Genomic DNA, 18,509 nt, shown 5'->3' on the forward strand with positions numbered 1-18,509 from the left:
AAGAATTCGACATTTCAAACTTTAAAAGCATTTGCATTAGCCGTTCTGTGCTTTGTCAGTATTTACAATACAATTCTAATATTGGCACTGTTTTTTATAGCATTAGCTGAAGTGATAAAATATTATGATTTCATATTAAAGCTCAATATTTAGTAAAGCACCGTAAATTTATTTATACTCTACTTATCGTTCTCATTCTCTTATTAAAATCATTGCCACTACTTACCTGTACATAATATAAATGCGAAGAACAACAAAAGGAACTAAAAAAAACGAAAAAAAAAAACAACAAAAAAAAAAAGCACACACACACACACACAACGAAAACAAATAAAGAAACAAAAGCATATTGACCATAAAGCATATGAACAACTTACTAACTGTTTAAAAAAAAGATTCAAGAAATAAGTAACGAATAAAATAATTTTAATACCTGTATAAAAGAAGCCAGCTTCGGCTAAGAAACTAGCTCTCTGTTTTGATTCATATTCCCACTTTGTGAACGTGAGTATACGTGACTGTAAGTCGGCGAAGTCCTTATACTTAATATTCTCACAATTAAAAGAAGGATCTGTTATTTGATTATTCATTGCATCGGTTGTGTCCAACGCAGACAAATTTGAAGGAAACTGGCTATTAGTCGCATTAACAGGAGAGTTTTGCATGGAGCTATTATCAGCTTCAATTTCTTTTTTTTCTGGCCGCGGTTCATCAATATTGTTATTTTTTGACTTCAAAAATATTTCTTCAGTACTAATGTTTTTTTTACTTTCTATGCCAATTGTAGGCATGAGCTTAAAGTTGTTATCTTTTACATACTGACAGTCTTTGTTTAGTCTCGCGTGAGCTTGATTTGGATTTTCTCCATCAAACCATTTCTCTACATCAGTTTCCAAACCACACTCAAAACAATGTACAATACTCTTTCTTCCTCGAAAATAGAATCCTGCATCTGCTAAAAACCTTGGATACTGTTTCTTGCATTTCCAATTTGAAAATGTAGGGATTCTTGAAATTGGGGTAAAAATGTTTAAAACATTTTCCCCTCTCTCATAATAATATTTTAATTTCGAAGGGTCAAGATGAAGTGGTTTATAGCTCATTAAGTTTGGTTTCAAGTCATACGAATGCAGATTTATTAATTTCCCAGCGCTAATTTCCTGTGGTCTAGTTGTTGGAAAATCATTTATGTAGGATAAGGAAATACAAATCAAGGAAACCTCATAATGCTCTGACTTATTTATATATCTGTTGTCCATCCCGGTATTTTTTGAAACGAAACTCGTCTTGTGTTTACCTGATAAGAAAGCAATGTCATGTACATTCATAATAAAAAGCGCAGAGCGCCGCATGATATGACACAATCATTTTGACTTCTGTTCACTGCGGGCAAGTGTGAGTTTTGACACGCTTAAGAATATGGATATATTAAAATTCAGTATGGACACAACAACTGCTATGACACATTATAGATCAAAATCATTAATTCAATTAAAGGTAAGACAAAGTTTTGCTTTACTGTAGAGGCCCCTTTAACCCCTTTTAACTCACAAACTGTAAGATGAATTCAATTGAAAAGCAGTATTTTTTTATTAGGAATTAAAAAACAAAAATTCGAAATCGAACAAAATATCAAAAAGTCGATCTGTAAAAGGTGTGACCCCATTCACCTGTTTTGACTCATAAGTTGTAAGAGATAACTGAAATCTGTTTGAAAAATGCGTTCTTTAAAGATTTTATTCAGAAATGCAATAAAAATGATTTTGAACCACAAATTAAAATTCATCTTCCAAATAAACAGACGAAGATGTGTACAAAATGCTGATTTTATAGCTGATCTGATCTGAAAGAAAGAATAGCGTCTAGCAAGATCTTTTTATCTCAGTTTTCGCTATATAGATGACGTATTATCTTTAAACAATCTTAATTTCGGGGATTTGATGCATCGCATCTACCCATAAGAACTAAAGAGATAAAGGATACTACAGACACTGTTAGGTCAGCTTCATATCTTGACCTACACTTTAAAATTGATGGTAAAGGAAAACTATTGACCAAACTGTACGACGAACGTGATGACTTTTCATTCAAAATTGTCAACTTTCTTTTCATCTGTGGCAACATCCCTTCAGCACATGCGTATGGAGTGTTCATTCCATAACTCGTACGATATACCAGAGCTTACCGAAACTACCCTGACTTTTTTGTATCGCGCTAGACTTCTAACAAATTGGCTTCTGGAACAGGGTACTGTTGCTACAAGATCGAAGTCATCAATACAGAAGTTTTATGGTAGTCATCATGAACTCGTAGATCGTTACAGTCTATCCATCTACGCCATGAACACTGATTTGTTTAACGTGTTATGGTTTTCGTGTCCTCTTTCATCTACCCCGAACTTTTTATGAACAACTCGGCGGATATTTCTAGAGAAGCAGAGGACGCTTATCCTACCAGTGCACTTGGTCCATAGTCCGAGTTGCTCATTTGCTTATGTTATTTTGTATGTATGGTTACTTTATTTTCTTTGTTGTGTATGTCTGTATACTATATCTGATCTTTGTCGATAGATAACATTCTTTTAATTACTGCTATAAGTTTGGTTGCCTTAATTACTCCTTCAAAAAGGAATATATAGACGAAGGGACTACAAGAAACTTTCCTTATGAATTCTAATGATAACACTAATTTTCCCCCTTTTAGCCCCGTATTTCCTAATAAAGGTGAGGCAGACTCAAATGTCCATAGAAATAATGTGTTGATATTTAAATAAAAAGATCGGATACGTTTTCTCAAGTTATTGTAAATAAACGAACGTTAGCGAACACAGACTTTTTTTGCGGTCGTATAAAATCGCCAAATGAAATAACGCCCTACAGATTTTTTTACTCATATCTTTTACTCTATTTACTACTTAATTACTCAGTTGAAAACCTGATTTGAATTGACAAAATTTCAAATCTGTATAATATAAAGGAGTTTTTCATGCAAGGGCAGAGTTTGTAAATGAAACGGGTAATGCCTAATAAATGTAGCTTCCAAAAAAACACTGTTCATCTTATCAATGCAAATTATGCATAACCTGTTTAAAATAACAAATAAAATTTTGGAAGTTTGATAAAGAACGAAAGAACGACATAAACAAAAAAGTTAACACAGAAAAAAAAACTCGTGTGCTTCTAAAATGTACGCAATTCTGCTTGTATTGATACATCTTGCGTGTTGCTCGTTGTAACACAAGTCTTATGGCAAAGAGAATGATAATTGATGACAGGTGGAATACGCAAGTCGTATTGTAACGGCCATGGGAATTTTTTTAAATGACCAATAAAATGAGATATATTTTTGTCCTAGTACCAATTTCCAGAGAAAAAGTGTTTGATCTGAGAAAAGAAAAAAATCTACTGAAGAAAAATACTGCAGAACCAAGGAAGGAGACATAATTTTATATTGCACTGATTAATCAAAACGTTTGAAGTACATATGTTATTTACTTTTCAAAATGATTTAGTATTTAAAACTACTAACCGTTTTGAATATCTACATCGGATGACATGGTTATTTCATACTTGTATCTGCAAAAATTCAAAAAACGAATTATTTTTTAAAACATAAAATGTAGTGTAGAAAAAGAACTGGTATAGTGAAATTTAACTAATGCACGAGAGTATAACCTAAATACAAAATATTAAATATCTTCAGAAATGACCAGAAGGCCCCGACAACAAAGTTATCAACGATGACAACTCTTAAAAATCAAACTGAAGAGTTATATAACGCGCAAAGATACATTAATGACCAACAGTTCCTTACTGAAGACAGGTGACGGGGTAAATCTAGTTTTATAAGACCTTCACAATCCTCCTTTAATATAAGGTCAAACATGAACAAAAACAACATACAAACACACCATAAAATTCATGCAATAAAACATCCAATTCTTTCTATGAAATATACCACAACATAAAGCATATAGACAAAATAATATATCCACTTAAAGAACGCTCTTAGTTACTGAAAACAAAATGTATTTACTTAAAGACCGCTCTTAGTTACTGAAAACAAAATATATCCACTTAAAGAACGCTCTTAGTAACTGAAAGCAAAAAAACGCTCTTAGTTACTGAAAACACAATTCCATTTAAAAACGCTCTTAGTTACTGAAAATAAAATGTATCCACTTAAAGAACGCTCTTAGTTACTGAAAACAAAATATATCCACTTAAAGAACGCTCTTAATTACTGAAAACAAAATGTATCTACATAAAGAACGCTCTTAGTTACTGAAAATAAAATGTATCCACTTAAAGAACGCTCTTAGTTACTGAAAACAAAATATATCCACTTAAAGAACGCTCTTGGTTACTGAAAACAAAATATATCCACTTAAATAAAGCTCTTACTTACGGAAAACAAATATATCCACTTAAATAAAGCTTTTAGTTACTGAAAACAAAATGTATCCACTTAAAGAAAGCTTTTAGTTACTGAAAACAAAATGTATCCACTTAAAGAACGCTCTTAGTTACTGAAAACAAAATATATCCACTTAAAGAACGCTCTTGGTTGCTGAAAACAAAATATATCCACTTAAATAAAGCTCGTAGTTACGGAAAACAAAATATATCCACTTAAATAAAGCTTTTAGTTACTGAAAACAAAATGTATCCACTTAAAGAAAGCTTTTAGTTACTGAAAACAAAATGTATCCACTTAAAGAACGCTCTTAGTTACTGAAAACAAAATATATCCACTTAAAGAACGCTCTTGGTTGCTGAAAACAAAATATCCACTTAAATAAAGTTCTTAGTTACGGAAAACAAAATATATCCACTTAAAGAACGCTCTTAGTTACTGAAAACAAAATGTATCCACTTAAAGAACGCTCTTGTAGTTACTGAAAACAAAATGTATCTACATAAAGAACGCTCTTAGTTACTGAAAATAAAATGTATCCACTTAAAGAACGCTCTTAGTTACTGAAAACAAAATATATCCACTTAAAGAACGCTCTTGGTTACTGAAAACAAAATATATCCACTTAAATAAAGCTCTTACTTACGGAAAACAAATATATCCACTTAAATAAAGCTTTTAGTTACTGAAAACAAAATGTATCCACTTAAAGAAAGCTTTTAGTTACTGAAAACAAAATGTATCCACTTAAAGAACGCTCTTAGTTACTGAAAACAAAATATATCCACTTAAAGAACGCTCTTGGTTGCTGAAAACAAAATATATCCACTTAAATAAAGCTCTTAGTTACGGAAAACAAAATATATCCACTTAAATAAAGCTTTTAGTTACTGAAAACAAAATGTATCCACTTAAAGAAAGCTTTTAGTTACTGAAAACAAAATGTATCCACTTAAAGAACGCTCTTAGTTACTGAAAACAAAATATATCCACTTAAAGAACGCTCTTGGTTGCTGAAAACAAAATATCCACTTAAATAAAGTTCTTAGTTACGGAAAACAAAATATATCCACTTAAATAAAGCTTTTAGTTACTGAAAACAAAATGTATCCACTTAGTGGCAAAAGAACGCTCTTGTAGTTACTGAAAACAAAATATATCCACTTAAAGAAAGCTTTTAGTTACTGAAAACAAAATGTATCCACTTAAAGAACGCTCTTAGTTACTGAAAACAAAATATATCCACTTAAAGAAAGCTTTTAGTTACTGAAAACAAAATGTAGCTACTTAAAGAACGCTCTTAGTTACTGAAAACAAACTCATCAAAATTAACAGCATTAGAAAGATTGGTCACTAAAACTCAAGTGGAATTGAAGTAATAATGTCGAGAATTAAAACGCAAGTTTGGACGTATTGCAAAACTAAAACATGTACGTAGGAATGCAATTAGGGGTCGACTATCTCTTTTTGCGATAAAATGGTTCAAATATTAGACAATTAACTGCTAGTAGTCCTAAATGTGTACATTGGTATAATTTATATCAAGTTTCTTTGTTTTCGTTGTTACAAGGGACTCGGGCCTTTTTGAAATTTTAGTTGTGTTTAGTCATGTATTATTTTTTTTACATTGGTCAAATTTTAAAGGTGGAGGGTGGTAATCACGCCAAACTACTTAAATCCCGCTGCATTTTGTGCCCTTTTTAGGAATGTTTGATCTCCGTTTGTCTCGTTTTCAATATAGTTTATTTTTTTATGTTATTTTATAAAGAATCTGCACCTGCTTATAATGATGTTTTTAATTTTTTTTAATTATAGTGTTTGAAATCGATAACCCCTTGTTCTGTTAGAAATTAATTGCGTCACAAACTTCTGACACTTTATTACAAATTCGAACAAAACCGACCAGTTGTGAAATAGAAATACCATAAAAGATTCGAATAATTTTAAAAGAATAAAATCCAAGCGTTACGACTAGACAAAAAAACATTTCTGTTGTCTAGGTGTCGATCATCTTGCAATAAATGCATTCAAGATAAAAAAAGTCAGTTTAATGATTATATTTGTGACACGTTTAATTTGAACTAGGATATTAATGTAGTTAAAATACGTGAATAAAATTTTCCCCGTAGTTGAATTGCGCGAAAACATTAATTTCGCTCAGTGAAATAGACTTATAAATGCTTACAATCTAACTACAAGCAAATTTGTCCCAACATTAAATTGTCCCATAACTAAACTCTACAAATACATTTACCGGTTCAACACATTTAAAAAAAACTATTAACGGATCTCTCCACTCCCAAACATTACATGAGTTTGGGAGCTCCGAGATCTGTTCATACATGCATGAACGACCGAAAATAGCTAATAAATCCTATAATATACATTCATGAATCAGTTATCTGGAAATGAGTACACATGTAATAATACAGTTACATGATATTTCTCTCATCTGACCGCATGGATATAAGTTACATCGATCTATTTTCAAATTTACCTCAAAATAACTATAGTTCACGTTAAAAAAATGTCACTATAATTGGAATCATATTAATCATCTAATGGAAAATAAACAAGCTAGATAAATGTCGACTAGAAAAGACTATTTGTCGCGATTTAAGATGGATATCTTTCTAGAAAAAAAAAATAAAGAAAAATCTACGAAAAAAGCGGTAGATCATACCAAGCATATAATGAATTATATGATAATGGTCTCACTAACCACTCCTCTTGTTTCCATTACTTTATATATTAAAAAGATAATTTCTAGAATTCCCAAGACAAATGACATCTCAAAGTTGCATACCATTGCGAAGCTGGGAAAATAAGGCTTTCACGATCATTCTTCACAAAATGTTCTTGAATAAATAATACTGAGAAAACACATTTTTACCTTTCCTGCTAACTGACAGCACGGAGACAAATTACTCACACATGTAAACAATATTCATACACTTTTGTAGTAAATTACATATATGGTTTTAAAGCACACATTCTCAGCTTTATTTTGACTACTTTTAATCAGAATACACACAGATACTGCACTTACAATGCATAGGTCTAGGTTCAGTGTGTTTTTTTTGTACTACGTAGCGGATGGCCATTTGACCCGGATGTGGTTAGTGAGACCATAAAAAAAATAATGATTTTTTTATGCTTTTCTTTTTTATATTTTATGAAAGCCTGTGGTATTGCAATCCTAATAAGACCACAATTGTCAAAATCAGACATTGGATTACAAAGAATGATATTTTCCCTAAATTACTTAAAATGGCAATTTTAGGCAACTTGTCATACCATTTTGATTTCTATGATAATTTAAGTAGTTGTAGAAGTTAATATCATTGAAAAAGGGACAGATAACAACAATTAGTATCATGCACTTTTCATCACTGTGTGATTCTTAGTCTGTGCTGTATGACAATTTGAGTACTTTGAATATCCAAAGCAGTGACGTTAGATATTTCAGGGATTATGTCCAGTAATGAGTCAGTTTTACTGATAAAAATGTGAATTCCGAAGCCAAATTACATCTTCAAATCGCATGCCATTGCGAAGCTGGGAAAATAAGGCTTTCAAAATCATTATGCTAATGGTAAAACGATTGTAAAAGTTCTTCACACGATTAACTTGCATAAATAATATTGACAAAAACACACTTTTACCTTTTCTGCTGACAGCTTACAATGCATAGGTCTACGCTCAGTGTGTTTTTGGTACTACATGAGGAAGGAAGGAGTGGTTATTTGAGCCGGAAGTGGTTAGTGAGATCAATATCATAACACGACTAAAGAAGAATTGATTCATTCATAATCAATTAATTATTCACCGAGAAAAAAAAAGAGTACACAACAGGAAAAGATCAATAATGTAATTATGTTAGACTGAATACAAACTGTATTTTAGGGTTAAATGCAATTGAAACAATACAACTTAATGTTTAAACAAATAGACAACTCCCTCCTGTACATATTCTGCGATATATTCACCGTGTTGTAGGTACCAGTATCGTATTGCATATCCCTGAGTGGGTGTACGTCAAAACATGGATGCTATAAAAATATAGTGCATTTCCTTTTTGCCTCTCTACAAAATAATATTTTGTCAGAAGATATGAACAATGACTTATAAAATAGAGAACATCACACTGTAAGATGAAGAACTTTCTTAAAAGAAAATCTAAAATAATAACATAAAAATGTTCCACTGAAAAGGTCTGTTTGGTGAGTGCAAAACGAAAGTGAAAGTAGGGAAATGGCTATTTATAGTTCATGTCTTTTATGTCCGGTCTTCGTGGACTCACCCTATTTTCTTTGCTGGAAATAGTTTTTTCACATGTCCTTAGAAACGCTACATAAATGAAAGTTTTACTGAATCAATTTACATATTTTTTTTAAAATCCTGAAAATATGCACTTTACAATAGAAGTCTATGGGAAAATTAATACGATACTGAGACCTGTAACCTGTACGTCGGTACAATTTGAGTCATTTCCAAGATTGCGTGGTCTGTAAGATCGAATAGACAAACACCTATTTATATACTAATTCGTCTGCGTTATTCTCAATATATTTTGATAATTTTGTAATATGTAAAAAGCTGTTTAAATAATGTTATCTCGGTGATATCTGTTTACAGTATAAATGCGAGTATAACGTTGCAATTAACTGACGAACTGACCGCGGTGACGAACAATCATACTAGAGGCGGGAAAGAAACTTTTCTTTTGCAAATTATCGTTAATCGATAACATTTGTTCAATGATGTACAGTTGATATAAGGGTATTTTTTAATCAATTTTCCGGCTGTGAACTCTATTTTTCTACATTTGCAGAGTAAATGCCCAAAATATACGTCATTTCAACATGGCTCTAAACCCGCCCTGTGCAGTTGTGTCCTCATGTAAACAAGAACAATTACCGATATCCGTATAACTGTGAATACTACAGATATTGTTCTTAACGCTCTACCAATAACTTAAGCTAGAGCCTCTGTATGAAGGTCAAAAGTCGTCACTCCTCGCTTTTTCTTTTTGTGACATTTGTTGACATGTACGCATTTCGATTTGCTTGTATTAAGGATGACAATTTACTTTTGCACTAAACATAAAAAGTGGTCAACATAAATTGCAGATCATCTTGAAATTTAACAAATAAAATGAAATACCCCGCATAAAACAAAATAAATAAAAGGCGATTACCAACCTCAAATCAGATGGTTTGATCGTTTCGAAATTTTGAGAATGGAACAGCAAAAATGTTGTCGTCTTTTTAATACTCGTCGTACAGTTAAACAATTTTGACATCTTATTGTTGACTCGCCGAGATCCTCATATAACGTCCGAGTAAACAAAAGAGGAAAGGAATTAATTTCACTTCTCTTCTTCCTATTCTTGATTTGGTAACCACCTCAATCTACACCCTTCACGAGACCATATAATGTTTATTATCATGTAGGCAGGTGTTTACTTTCCAAACAATGAAAACGTGATAGAATTCAATGGAACGTTTTTAACAACTAAGTTTCATACAAAATTTAAATATCTTTCGTTTCGATGTGTTACTGACTGATTGAAAGTTTAAGCATTTGACCCTTGTTTTGCACGAAATAATGCCAAATGGCAAACGCCTGAAAAATTAAAGTAGGCATATTTTAATAAAATGAAAATAATATTGAACTTTCTGTTGATAGAAATAGCTTTCATTTGTCTAACCTTTGATTTGAACACAATGAGTCAGCATACAAATAGATATGTTTTGTGTGTAATAGACACAGAACTTTCTTTATACACACACAGATACACACAGGAGAGATAATTTGTGAGATCCAAAGATTTACAAAACAAAAGAAATAATTACTAGATTTAACCCTACCTTTCGCGTCCAATTTTCTCCTGAACTTTGCACCCGGAAGTATAAAATGAATAGTGTATTTCTATATATAAATATAATTAGTAGAATTTAAACTCTGAAATAGTGAAAATAAACTGACGACTCTTTAATTCAAAAGAGATTTGAGGATCAGAGACGGATCCCTTAAGATGAGACAAATAATCGGTTTTCCTGCAATCAGGCAGTTTAATAGATGTACCAACAATTAAAATGCTGTTGAATGGTGTCAATTACTACAGGACATTTGAAAACACCATACTGAATTTCATCTCGTCCACTTGCGGAACGAGTTCTTGCTTTCATCTCAATATAACTAATCTTCTTTGTAGTAATGATTCTATTGTAGATATTTTTTTATTGATCTCCCATGGTATATTTTTTTATAAATGTACGTGAACATTTGATTGATTGTAATGATCATTATCAAAATCGACACTTTCTGTCCCGTTATTCATATTTTTGAAGTCCCTTCAGCAGCGATTCAGTGCGTAAATTAAAATTTCCTGCAACTAAGATAGAATCACAACCTACGTGAAGATATATTTGGGACAGTAAATAGGCTAAAGAGCTTGACCTCAAGATGAGTTTTCGGATGGTAGGTAACATACAAATATTTTGGAGGAAAAGTTTTCTGTTAAAGTAAGACATTTGAAGCTCCTTTAAAGGAACGTAAATATTGGTCATTATAACTTCACTCTGTGATATTGCTATTCAATTTATGGTTACCGATAATTCTGAGCCATTCTCATTTACTTGGCCAATGAATACAGATCTTCGTATCCAATGGATACGATTTGTGTTGTGATTTGATTTGTACGGTTCATTTAATTTTCATTGATTACAACAGGTAATGGTCTAATTTTCCTATCAACACTAGGCAATTGAAATGTTCTAATTTTATCAAGTTTCACCGCGAGCATACTTTAAATGTTTTGGTAACTTGGGATTTTGGTTTTCCACAGTTTAAGAACTATATATAATCTTGATGACTTTGAATTGTAACTCACATTAGATTTATTACTTCACTTTCTGTGACAATGGACTTTGTTAAGCCATAAATCGAATGGTCTGCTTTAAATAAGTTGTTTGCGTTTATACTAGGTAAATCACTACTGCTATGTACTGCGGCCCTTTGTTCCATTTGATTTCTCTTCTTATTGTAATTATTCCTATTATTGATTTGGTCATTTTAGTCAGGTATTGCCAGATAGTGTAACTTTACTTTGGTATTCATAGAAATTTCCAATAATGTTCTACTTGGAAAAACACACCACAATCTACACCATTCACGTGACCATTAAAATGTTTATTCTCATATAGGCAAGTGCTTACTTTCCAACAAATAAGTTTCATACAAAATGTAAACATCTTACTAGTACGTGGGCTGAGATAACTCCCGTGCACACCCAACTCATAAACCAAAATATGATTTTTTAGGTACCCTTACACCTCCCATTTCAGATTTTTTTTGCCGCCAAAAAATTCACTGAAGCATTTTTGTATTTTTCGGCTACTTTTTATACCTCGTATAAAATATTGATTCTACAAACTTCTTTCTTCAAAACGAAGTAAACTTACACATGTATGTATCATCATATAGCCCAATGTCTTAGCTTTACAATGGTACCAATTTCGTTGCAGTAACACTTAGGGGTTTGGGGCAGCATTAACAAAATATACCCTTACCCCGTCGACAAGTTGCTTAAATTGACATACTTTTCCAATGTCAAAACCCCTTGAGTATTTAAACGTAAGTGAAAAACTGTTTATTTTATATTTTCTGTTTAGTATTATCACATCCCTATTTTTGGGGTTCTTTTGATGAATTTTGCCGTTTTTCGTAGTCAGATTTTACCCAAAAATGCAAAATATGGGATTTTCGAATTCGACAGTCAGATAAATTCTAATCAACAAGTTATTGCTCAACTGAAACGTCTAAAAGGTGGTATCATTCGATAGATAAGTCTATTTTCTACATAAATAAACCACAACAAAAAACTAATTTTCAAGGAAGATTAAAAAAAAATAATAAAAATATTACCCCTACCTCTAGAAAACTGGTCACAGTACCAAACTGAATACTCATTCACATCATACCAAGAGTGTAGAAGTCATATTTTAAGCTTTAATAATTAAGATAAAGATGTATAAAGCATATCTGATTAATTCAGGCGCTTATATTATAAAATCGGAAAAATGGGAAATTTCAGATTTTCAGAATTTTCCTCTATATCACCCGATATTGTCTTTTTTTCAGGCGCCATTTTTTTTCCGTTTCAATGTGACAATAATGATTTTTTCATAAAAAAGAGGAAATTTCCGGAATTTAATATTTTCTTCAATTTCATCAATAGTTGTCATTTTTCAAATACCGTACTTCAAACAAGTTTTTTCTATATTTATACACACTTATATAATGTCTAAGCTTTCTAATGAGCCCTAGTAATAAATAACTGAACATTTCCAAGACCAATTAGGTAAAACATTTCCACGCCTACATCAACAAGAACACATCAACTTGGACCAAAATAATAATTTTAAGCATATAATCGATGCAAAAAAGACATGTTGCGAACATGTTTTATATATCAATGTATAATATATTATATATTCTCATCCTTTTGCTTAAATGGTCTGGAATACGTTACAGTATGCATTGCCTAGGCTCATTAGAAAGGTAAGTAGCTCCATAAATGTGTCTGAATACACAAAAGCTTGTTTGAGGTGGGATACTTGAAAAACATAACCCATTACATGTGAGATGGAAGATTATATGAAATTCCGAAAATTCCCCATTTTATGAAAAACTAATTAATGTCAGCTTCAAACTAAAAAATACACAGAACTTTCTTTACACACACGCAAATACACACGGGGGAGATCACTTGTGAGAACCAAAAAAAAGGTCAATAAAATAATGAACCAAATTCGAAGTCAACCAGGGGGACCAAGGTCTATTAGTCCGTTAGGTCAGGGACTGAGATTTTAAGCATACTTAAGGAATATCAATATTTGGAATTTCGATACCTTTCTTTGTCCTTTAGACAATTGTGATAAAAATATTCGCCGAACGCTTCATGATTCGGCCATAGTGTTTGATCCCTGAAAGATTGAGGCAAGTGTGGACACTACATAAGTTTTTGACACACTTACGCATAAGGACTTACAATTTATATAGACACATGGTTTTGACACTATATTGTAAAAAGATTTAAAGTTAATTATTTTTTTTTTTCAAATCAGACCAAATAAAAAGTCGATTCTTGATGTGTGGCTTCCTTGGCCCATTAAAACTGGAAAAAAAAACATAAAATATTTCTATGCTAATTGCAGGCATCCAATAATATTTTTCTCGAAATCAATCCAAAAACAAAACAAAAATCGATTGTTTTTCTGGTGTGGCCTCTTTTGTCTCTCATGATACACCGTACAAGATAGTTAAAATCTTATTGAAAAATTTTGGCTTGGATTTTTTAGGGATTCAATATTTTTTTTCGAAATCAGACAAAAATGTTTTAAAAAGAAGATTTTTTTCGGATGTGTCATCCTTTGATTCCTTATAGTTCGAAAATAGTTAGAGATATCTTAAATCTGATTGTAAATGCAGTCAGGGGTTTGTATGAGGAATTCAATTATTTTTTTTAAATCGAACAAAAAATGAAAAATATGATTTTTTCCCGGATATCGCCTCTAAAGCCCCGTATCACGTTGGCAGGTAAGAATTTTTATAAGGAATCCTGTTAAAAAAAGGATTTTAAAATCGGATTTGAAAAAAAGTTGAGTTTTTTCTATAACTTAAAAATGTTCCAATATACATGGAATCAGCTGCAACATTTGTTTACAATGATTCAATAAGGAACACAAAAAAGAACAATTACATTCGGAATAAAACAAATATTTTACATGAGTTTTAATAACAAAAAAAAAAAAACATTTTTGCTCTTTTTGGTCCCTTTTGCAAAAACATTAGGGGACACAAAGTCCACATTAAATAGGAACCTTCCATTTGTGGTTAGTAAAATCATATCAAAATTTCAGAACAATTGCTCATACACAACTAAAAGTATTGTATGCTATCTAAATGTCCCAAAACGACGACGACAAAACTGCGCCATAACATTATACAGTGAACGACCGAAAATTATTTGCAGTCGTATAAAAAGGAGGCCCTTGCCACTGATGTACCAATTTTTGAAGTCGGTGTCTTGGAGTCAATTAGTCCATTTGGAGACTGGGAATTGTCATATCTTCATCTGTATTTGAGAAAATTTAAAAAAGGGGCCCCTTCCCACTTTTGTACAAACTTTGGTGTCGGTGGCTGGGATCAAGGTCCATATTGGGATTGAATGAAATTTAAGGCCTACATAAGGACTATCGACTCAAAAAATATTGGAAATTTCCATATCTTCCTCTGTCGTTGAAAAAAATTATAAAGAGGGGGCCCCTTTACCATTTATGTACCAACTGTGGTGTCGGTGGCTTGGACCAAGGTTTATTAGTCAATCTTGGGACTAGAATAAGATTTTAGGCCTACTTAAGGACTATCGATATCCAAAAAAAAAAAATAGAATTTCCATATCTTCCTCTGTCGTTGAAATAAGTTTGGTGTAGGTGGCCTGCCCAAGGTCCATTAGTCCATCTTGGGATTGGGATGTTTTTGGCCTATCTAAGGATGTCAATCCCCAAAATATTAGGAATTTCCATATCTTCCTCCGTTGTTGAGAACAATTTAATAGGAGGTCCTCCTTACCATTTATGTACCAACTTTGGTGTCGATGGAATGGACCAAGGTTTGTTAGTCAATCTTGAGACTGGAATAAGATTTTAGGCCTACTTAAGGACTATCGATTCCAAAAATATTTAAATCTTGAGAAAATTTAAAAAAAGGGGACCCTCTTACCAGTTATCTGGGGCTGGGAACAAAGTCCATCTTGGGACTGGGATGAGATTTTAGGCCTACTTAAGGACTATCGATTCAAAAAATATTGAAAATATTTATATCTTCCTCTGTCGTACAGAAAATTTACCACTTATATACCAACATTTTCATCATTTTTTCAACGACAGAGGAAGATATGGAAAACAAGGGAAATTAAATCTTATAGTGAGTAGAAGATCCACAGGGCGGAGTCGAATCTCCTTTTTGTTGGAGATTTTTTTTTAATTCAGTGTAAAATTTGGCCAAAAGTGAGCAAATAGCCTGGAACACCCCCTTTCTTCCGGAAACCATCCAGAACCCCCTTTTAAAAACTTCTGGACCCGGTCCCGTCATTGATAGTTCTATTGAAGACAAAAGTTAAAACAATATTGAGAAAATCTGCTAATTTATATTCCTATTAAACGTTTTCATTATATGAATAACTTAATTCAAATTTTGAACGCACTGCTCATGAATATCATTGACGGCTAAGTTATTGATGGCAAGCTTCCATGCGGGCTGGTATTGACGGTTAAATTCACTTTAATCGAAAATTAGGAATCAATACTATTTTCCCAGTTTCTGCTCTAACAGACATTTGGTTTACCAATTGTACAATATTCTCAATGAACTAGTACTTTAATCTGACTCTGAACATAAATAGTTCTATTCCAATCGAACTCGCTTGTGATGCTGGAATATCAGTTATATCAATTACCCAGATTGGAATGTGCTGGAGAGATCAATCTATTTAATGACTGTCAAAAATGGGAAAAAAATAAGATATGTAATAAAGAATAAGTTAAAGATATAACCACGTCCCAGAGTCAAAGATTATTCTGGTGTTGCGGACATTAAGCTATTATACTTTTATAAATCCCGGAGTTTAGAGAATAGCGAAAAAATAATATTACTTCGTCTCCTAATATATAAAGTGGAGTGTCTCATAAGTATTCAAGTCATTTTGAGTTGTTTCTTATATCCAGGTAAACAATATGGCCTAGGCCACAACAGAACATGACAGAGAAAATGTATAAAAGCTTATGGAATCAATAATGCAGATTCTTTTGACATGTTGACTAGAATTGTTCGCAATTCTTAGCCAGTCTTTATCATTGATACTTGTTTTTAAATGTCAAAAAAAAAAAAAAAAAAAAAAAAAAAAAAGAGAGAACTGAATGTAAAATGACAAATATCTTTAATAGAAAGGTTTTTTTTCTTATTAAGAAGGTGCAGAAATTAAATATTGCCAAAAAGACATATTTAGAAATCCAACCGTTCGAAGTTATTTATGGTGTTTTGAAACGCTGGCTAACAGTTTAGTGTTTATGAATTGCAATATATCTATTAGCAGAGTCAATAAAAGGACTACACGAAATAAATCACTTCAATTTGTTTTTTTCAGTTTTTTTTTTAGTGTAATAAATAAATTTAAAAATAACTTGATTTATAATAAAGCCCTCATAATTGGGCCGTCCGTGTGATACTCGTAAAAACAACCTTAGTTAACTCACTTCAATATACAGTGAAGTTAATCTTATCTGTCTTGACTACAGATTCTCGTCATATCTAAGTTTCTGTTTTGGATACATTGCAACATAAACAAAAATACGGAAATAAATTTGTTGACATTGTAGTAACAAATATTCGACTGAAATTAAAAAAAGAAGCCTCTAAAAATATGGATTTCTAGATAGACTCAATAGAAATGTTATAAAGTAATTCGTCGGGAAAGTAAAATTGCATATGTGAAAATGGTTTCTTGAAAAATAAGTGGGGGGCAAACATTTGTACCCTTGGCAATACAAAAATGCCATTAGTACGAATAGATAACTTGTTGAATGAAAATTGTAGACATCAACTTATCCTGATTATGTACCGTAAAACATATTTGAATAGAAATGATTGACGACAAAAAAATGCACTAAAATGAGTGCTTGACTTATATTTGTCAAATGAAATGATATTTGACCAATAACAGACCAATTACACTTTTTCGTTATACACAAAAAAAAAAAAAAAAAAAAAAAACAATCAAATGACATTAAAACAAAATACAATTGATAACCCGTTCGTCTATACTTAATTATAAACCAAAATAATACAAGGACATTATGAATAGTTATGATAGATGACAGATGGCTTTATGAAGTTCTTTTCAATTTGGCATGTCTCCCAAATTCATCGTCCTTTAATATATTATCAGAAAAGTTCTGTATTTTCTATAAAACCTATTGTTCGATTATATGAGATAAACCAGGTAAATACCTCCGTAGTACAGGAAGTTTAAAACACGACCATTTCTATATCTTGTGGATTAGTCAAGGTATCAGTCTTGTGCTACATATTCCTGATCGGGTGTACGTCAAAACATGGCGGCTAAAAAGTATAGTGCGCTTCTTTTTTGCCTTTTCCTGTTTTTGTTTCTTGGCAAATGACTATCATTTTTCATCACAAGTACAGGGTTAATATGAATCTATCACACAAAAAATTGTTTTTGAGAAAAAACAGTATTTTCATGAAAAATAATGCTTCAGAAAAGGGGTCTATTTTATGAACTCAAAATAAAAGTGAAAGTAGAAAAAGTCTATTTTTAGTTGACCTGTCCTGGTGTACCAACGTCCGTGCCTTTTTTTCTAAAATGGACCTAAAAATTAATTTTGACATTTCCTTCATTGAAAAACATGATCAAGAGTTAGATTGAAACTCCATGCCTATTTTTTAAAAAAAATCATGAAAATCTAAGGTATACTATAGAAGCCTATGGGGCAAAGAAAACAAGACTAAGACCTGATAACCACATTTTCAGTGGAAAGTGAGATTTTTAGTAAGTGAGTTTCAATTATCCTAGAAGCTTTCAAACACCAATATATCATACTTTATACTAAATGGAACGACCTTAAATGGAATAAATTGACGCAAGGCCTCATTTTTTACTTTTATGGCATATTTTTAATTTGGAAATCAGCAATGTTTTTATAGATTAAAAGATGACCAATGGATTGCAATTCTTATTATTAAAAGTTTTCTCAGCACAACTACATAAGATATAAATAGAGTGACTTAAATTGCTGAATTATAAACAGTTTTGATTTTTTGACATTTTAATACTTGGAGTAGAGACTTGAAAATGGTTGAATTGCACTTGTTACATATGGCATATAAAAACTGAAATATTTTTTGCATTTTCTTTTTTATTCTACTTTAACTGCTAAAGAAGTGCGGTACTACAGTCATTTGATTGATTAAAAGTGAAAAGTGACCAATAAAATATTTTTTATCTC

At 31.7% G+C, this 18,509-nt stretch overlaps 1 protein-coding gene across 5 annotated transcripts in view; it reads right to left on the reverse strand.

Annotated features, from left to right (window-relative positions):
• The window catches only part of LOC148614263 (putative inhibitor of apoptosis), a 33,303-nt gene extending 22,993 nt beyond the window's left edge, over positions 1-10,310 (reverse strand). For 3 of the 5 annotated variants that reach the window (XM_088588264.1, XM_088588263.1, XM_088588268.1), the window contains exons 1-4: positions 10,290-10,310; positions 9,621-9,837; positions 3,529-3,575; positions 434-1,297 (exon numbers count right to left, since the gene is read on the reverse strand). In XM_088588264.1, the coding sequence (XP_088444390.1) occupies positions 434-1,297; positions 3,529-3,575; positions 9,621-9,721 (1,012 nt within the window). In that variant the 5' untranslated portion in view covers positions 9,722-9,837; positions 10,290-10,310. Of the gene's footprint in view, positions 1-433; positions 1,298-3,528; positions 3,576-8,081; positions 8,296-8,405; positions 8,503-9,620; positions 9,838-10,289 lie in introns of those variants that run through there. The other 2 variants (XM_088588265.1, XM_088588267.1) reach the window with 2 other exon arrangements.
• Between the last annotated feature and the right edge of the window lie 8,199 nt (positions 10,311-18,509).

This window comes from Perna viridis, chromosome 6 (assembly GCF_037379345.1).
Source record: "Perna viridis isolate PV_CMFRI_1.1 ecotype Kerala chromosome 6, ASM3737934v1, whole genome shotgun sequence".
Taxonomy (NCBI): Eukaryota; Metazoa; Mollusca; class Bivalvia; order Mytilida; family Mytilidae; genus Perna; species Perna viridis.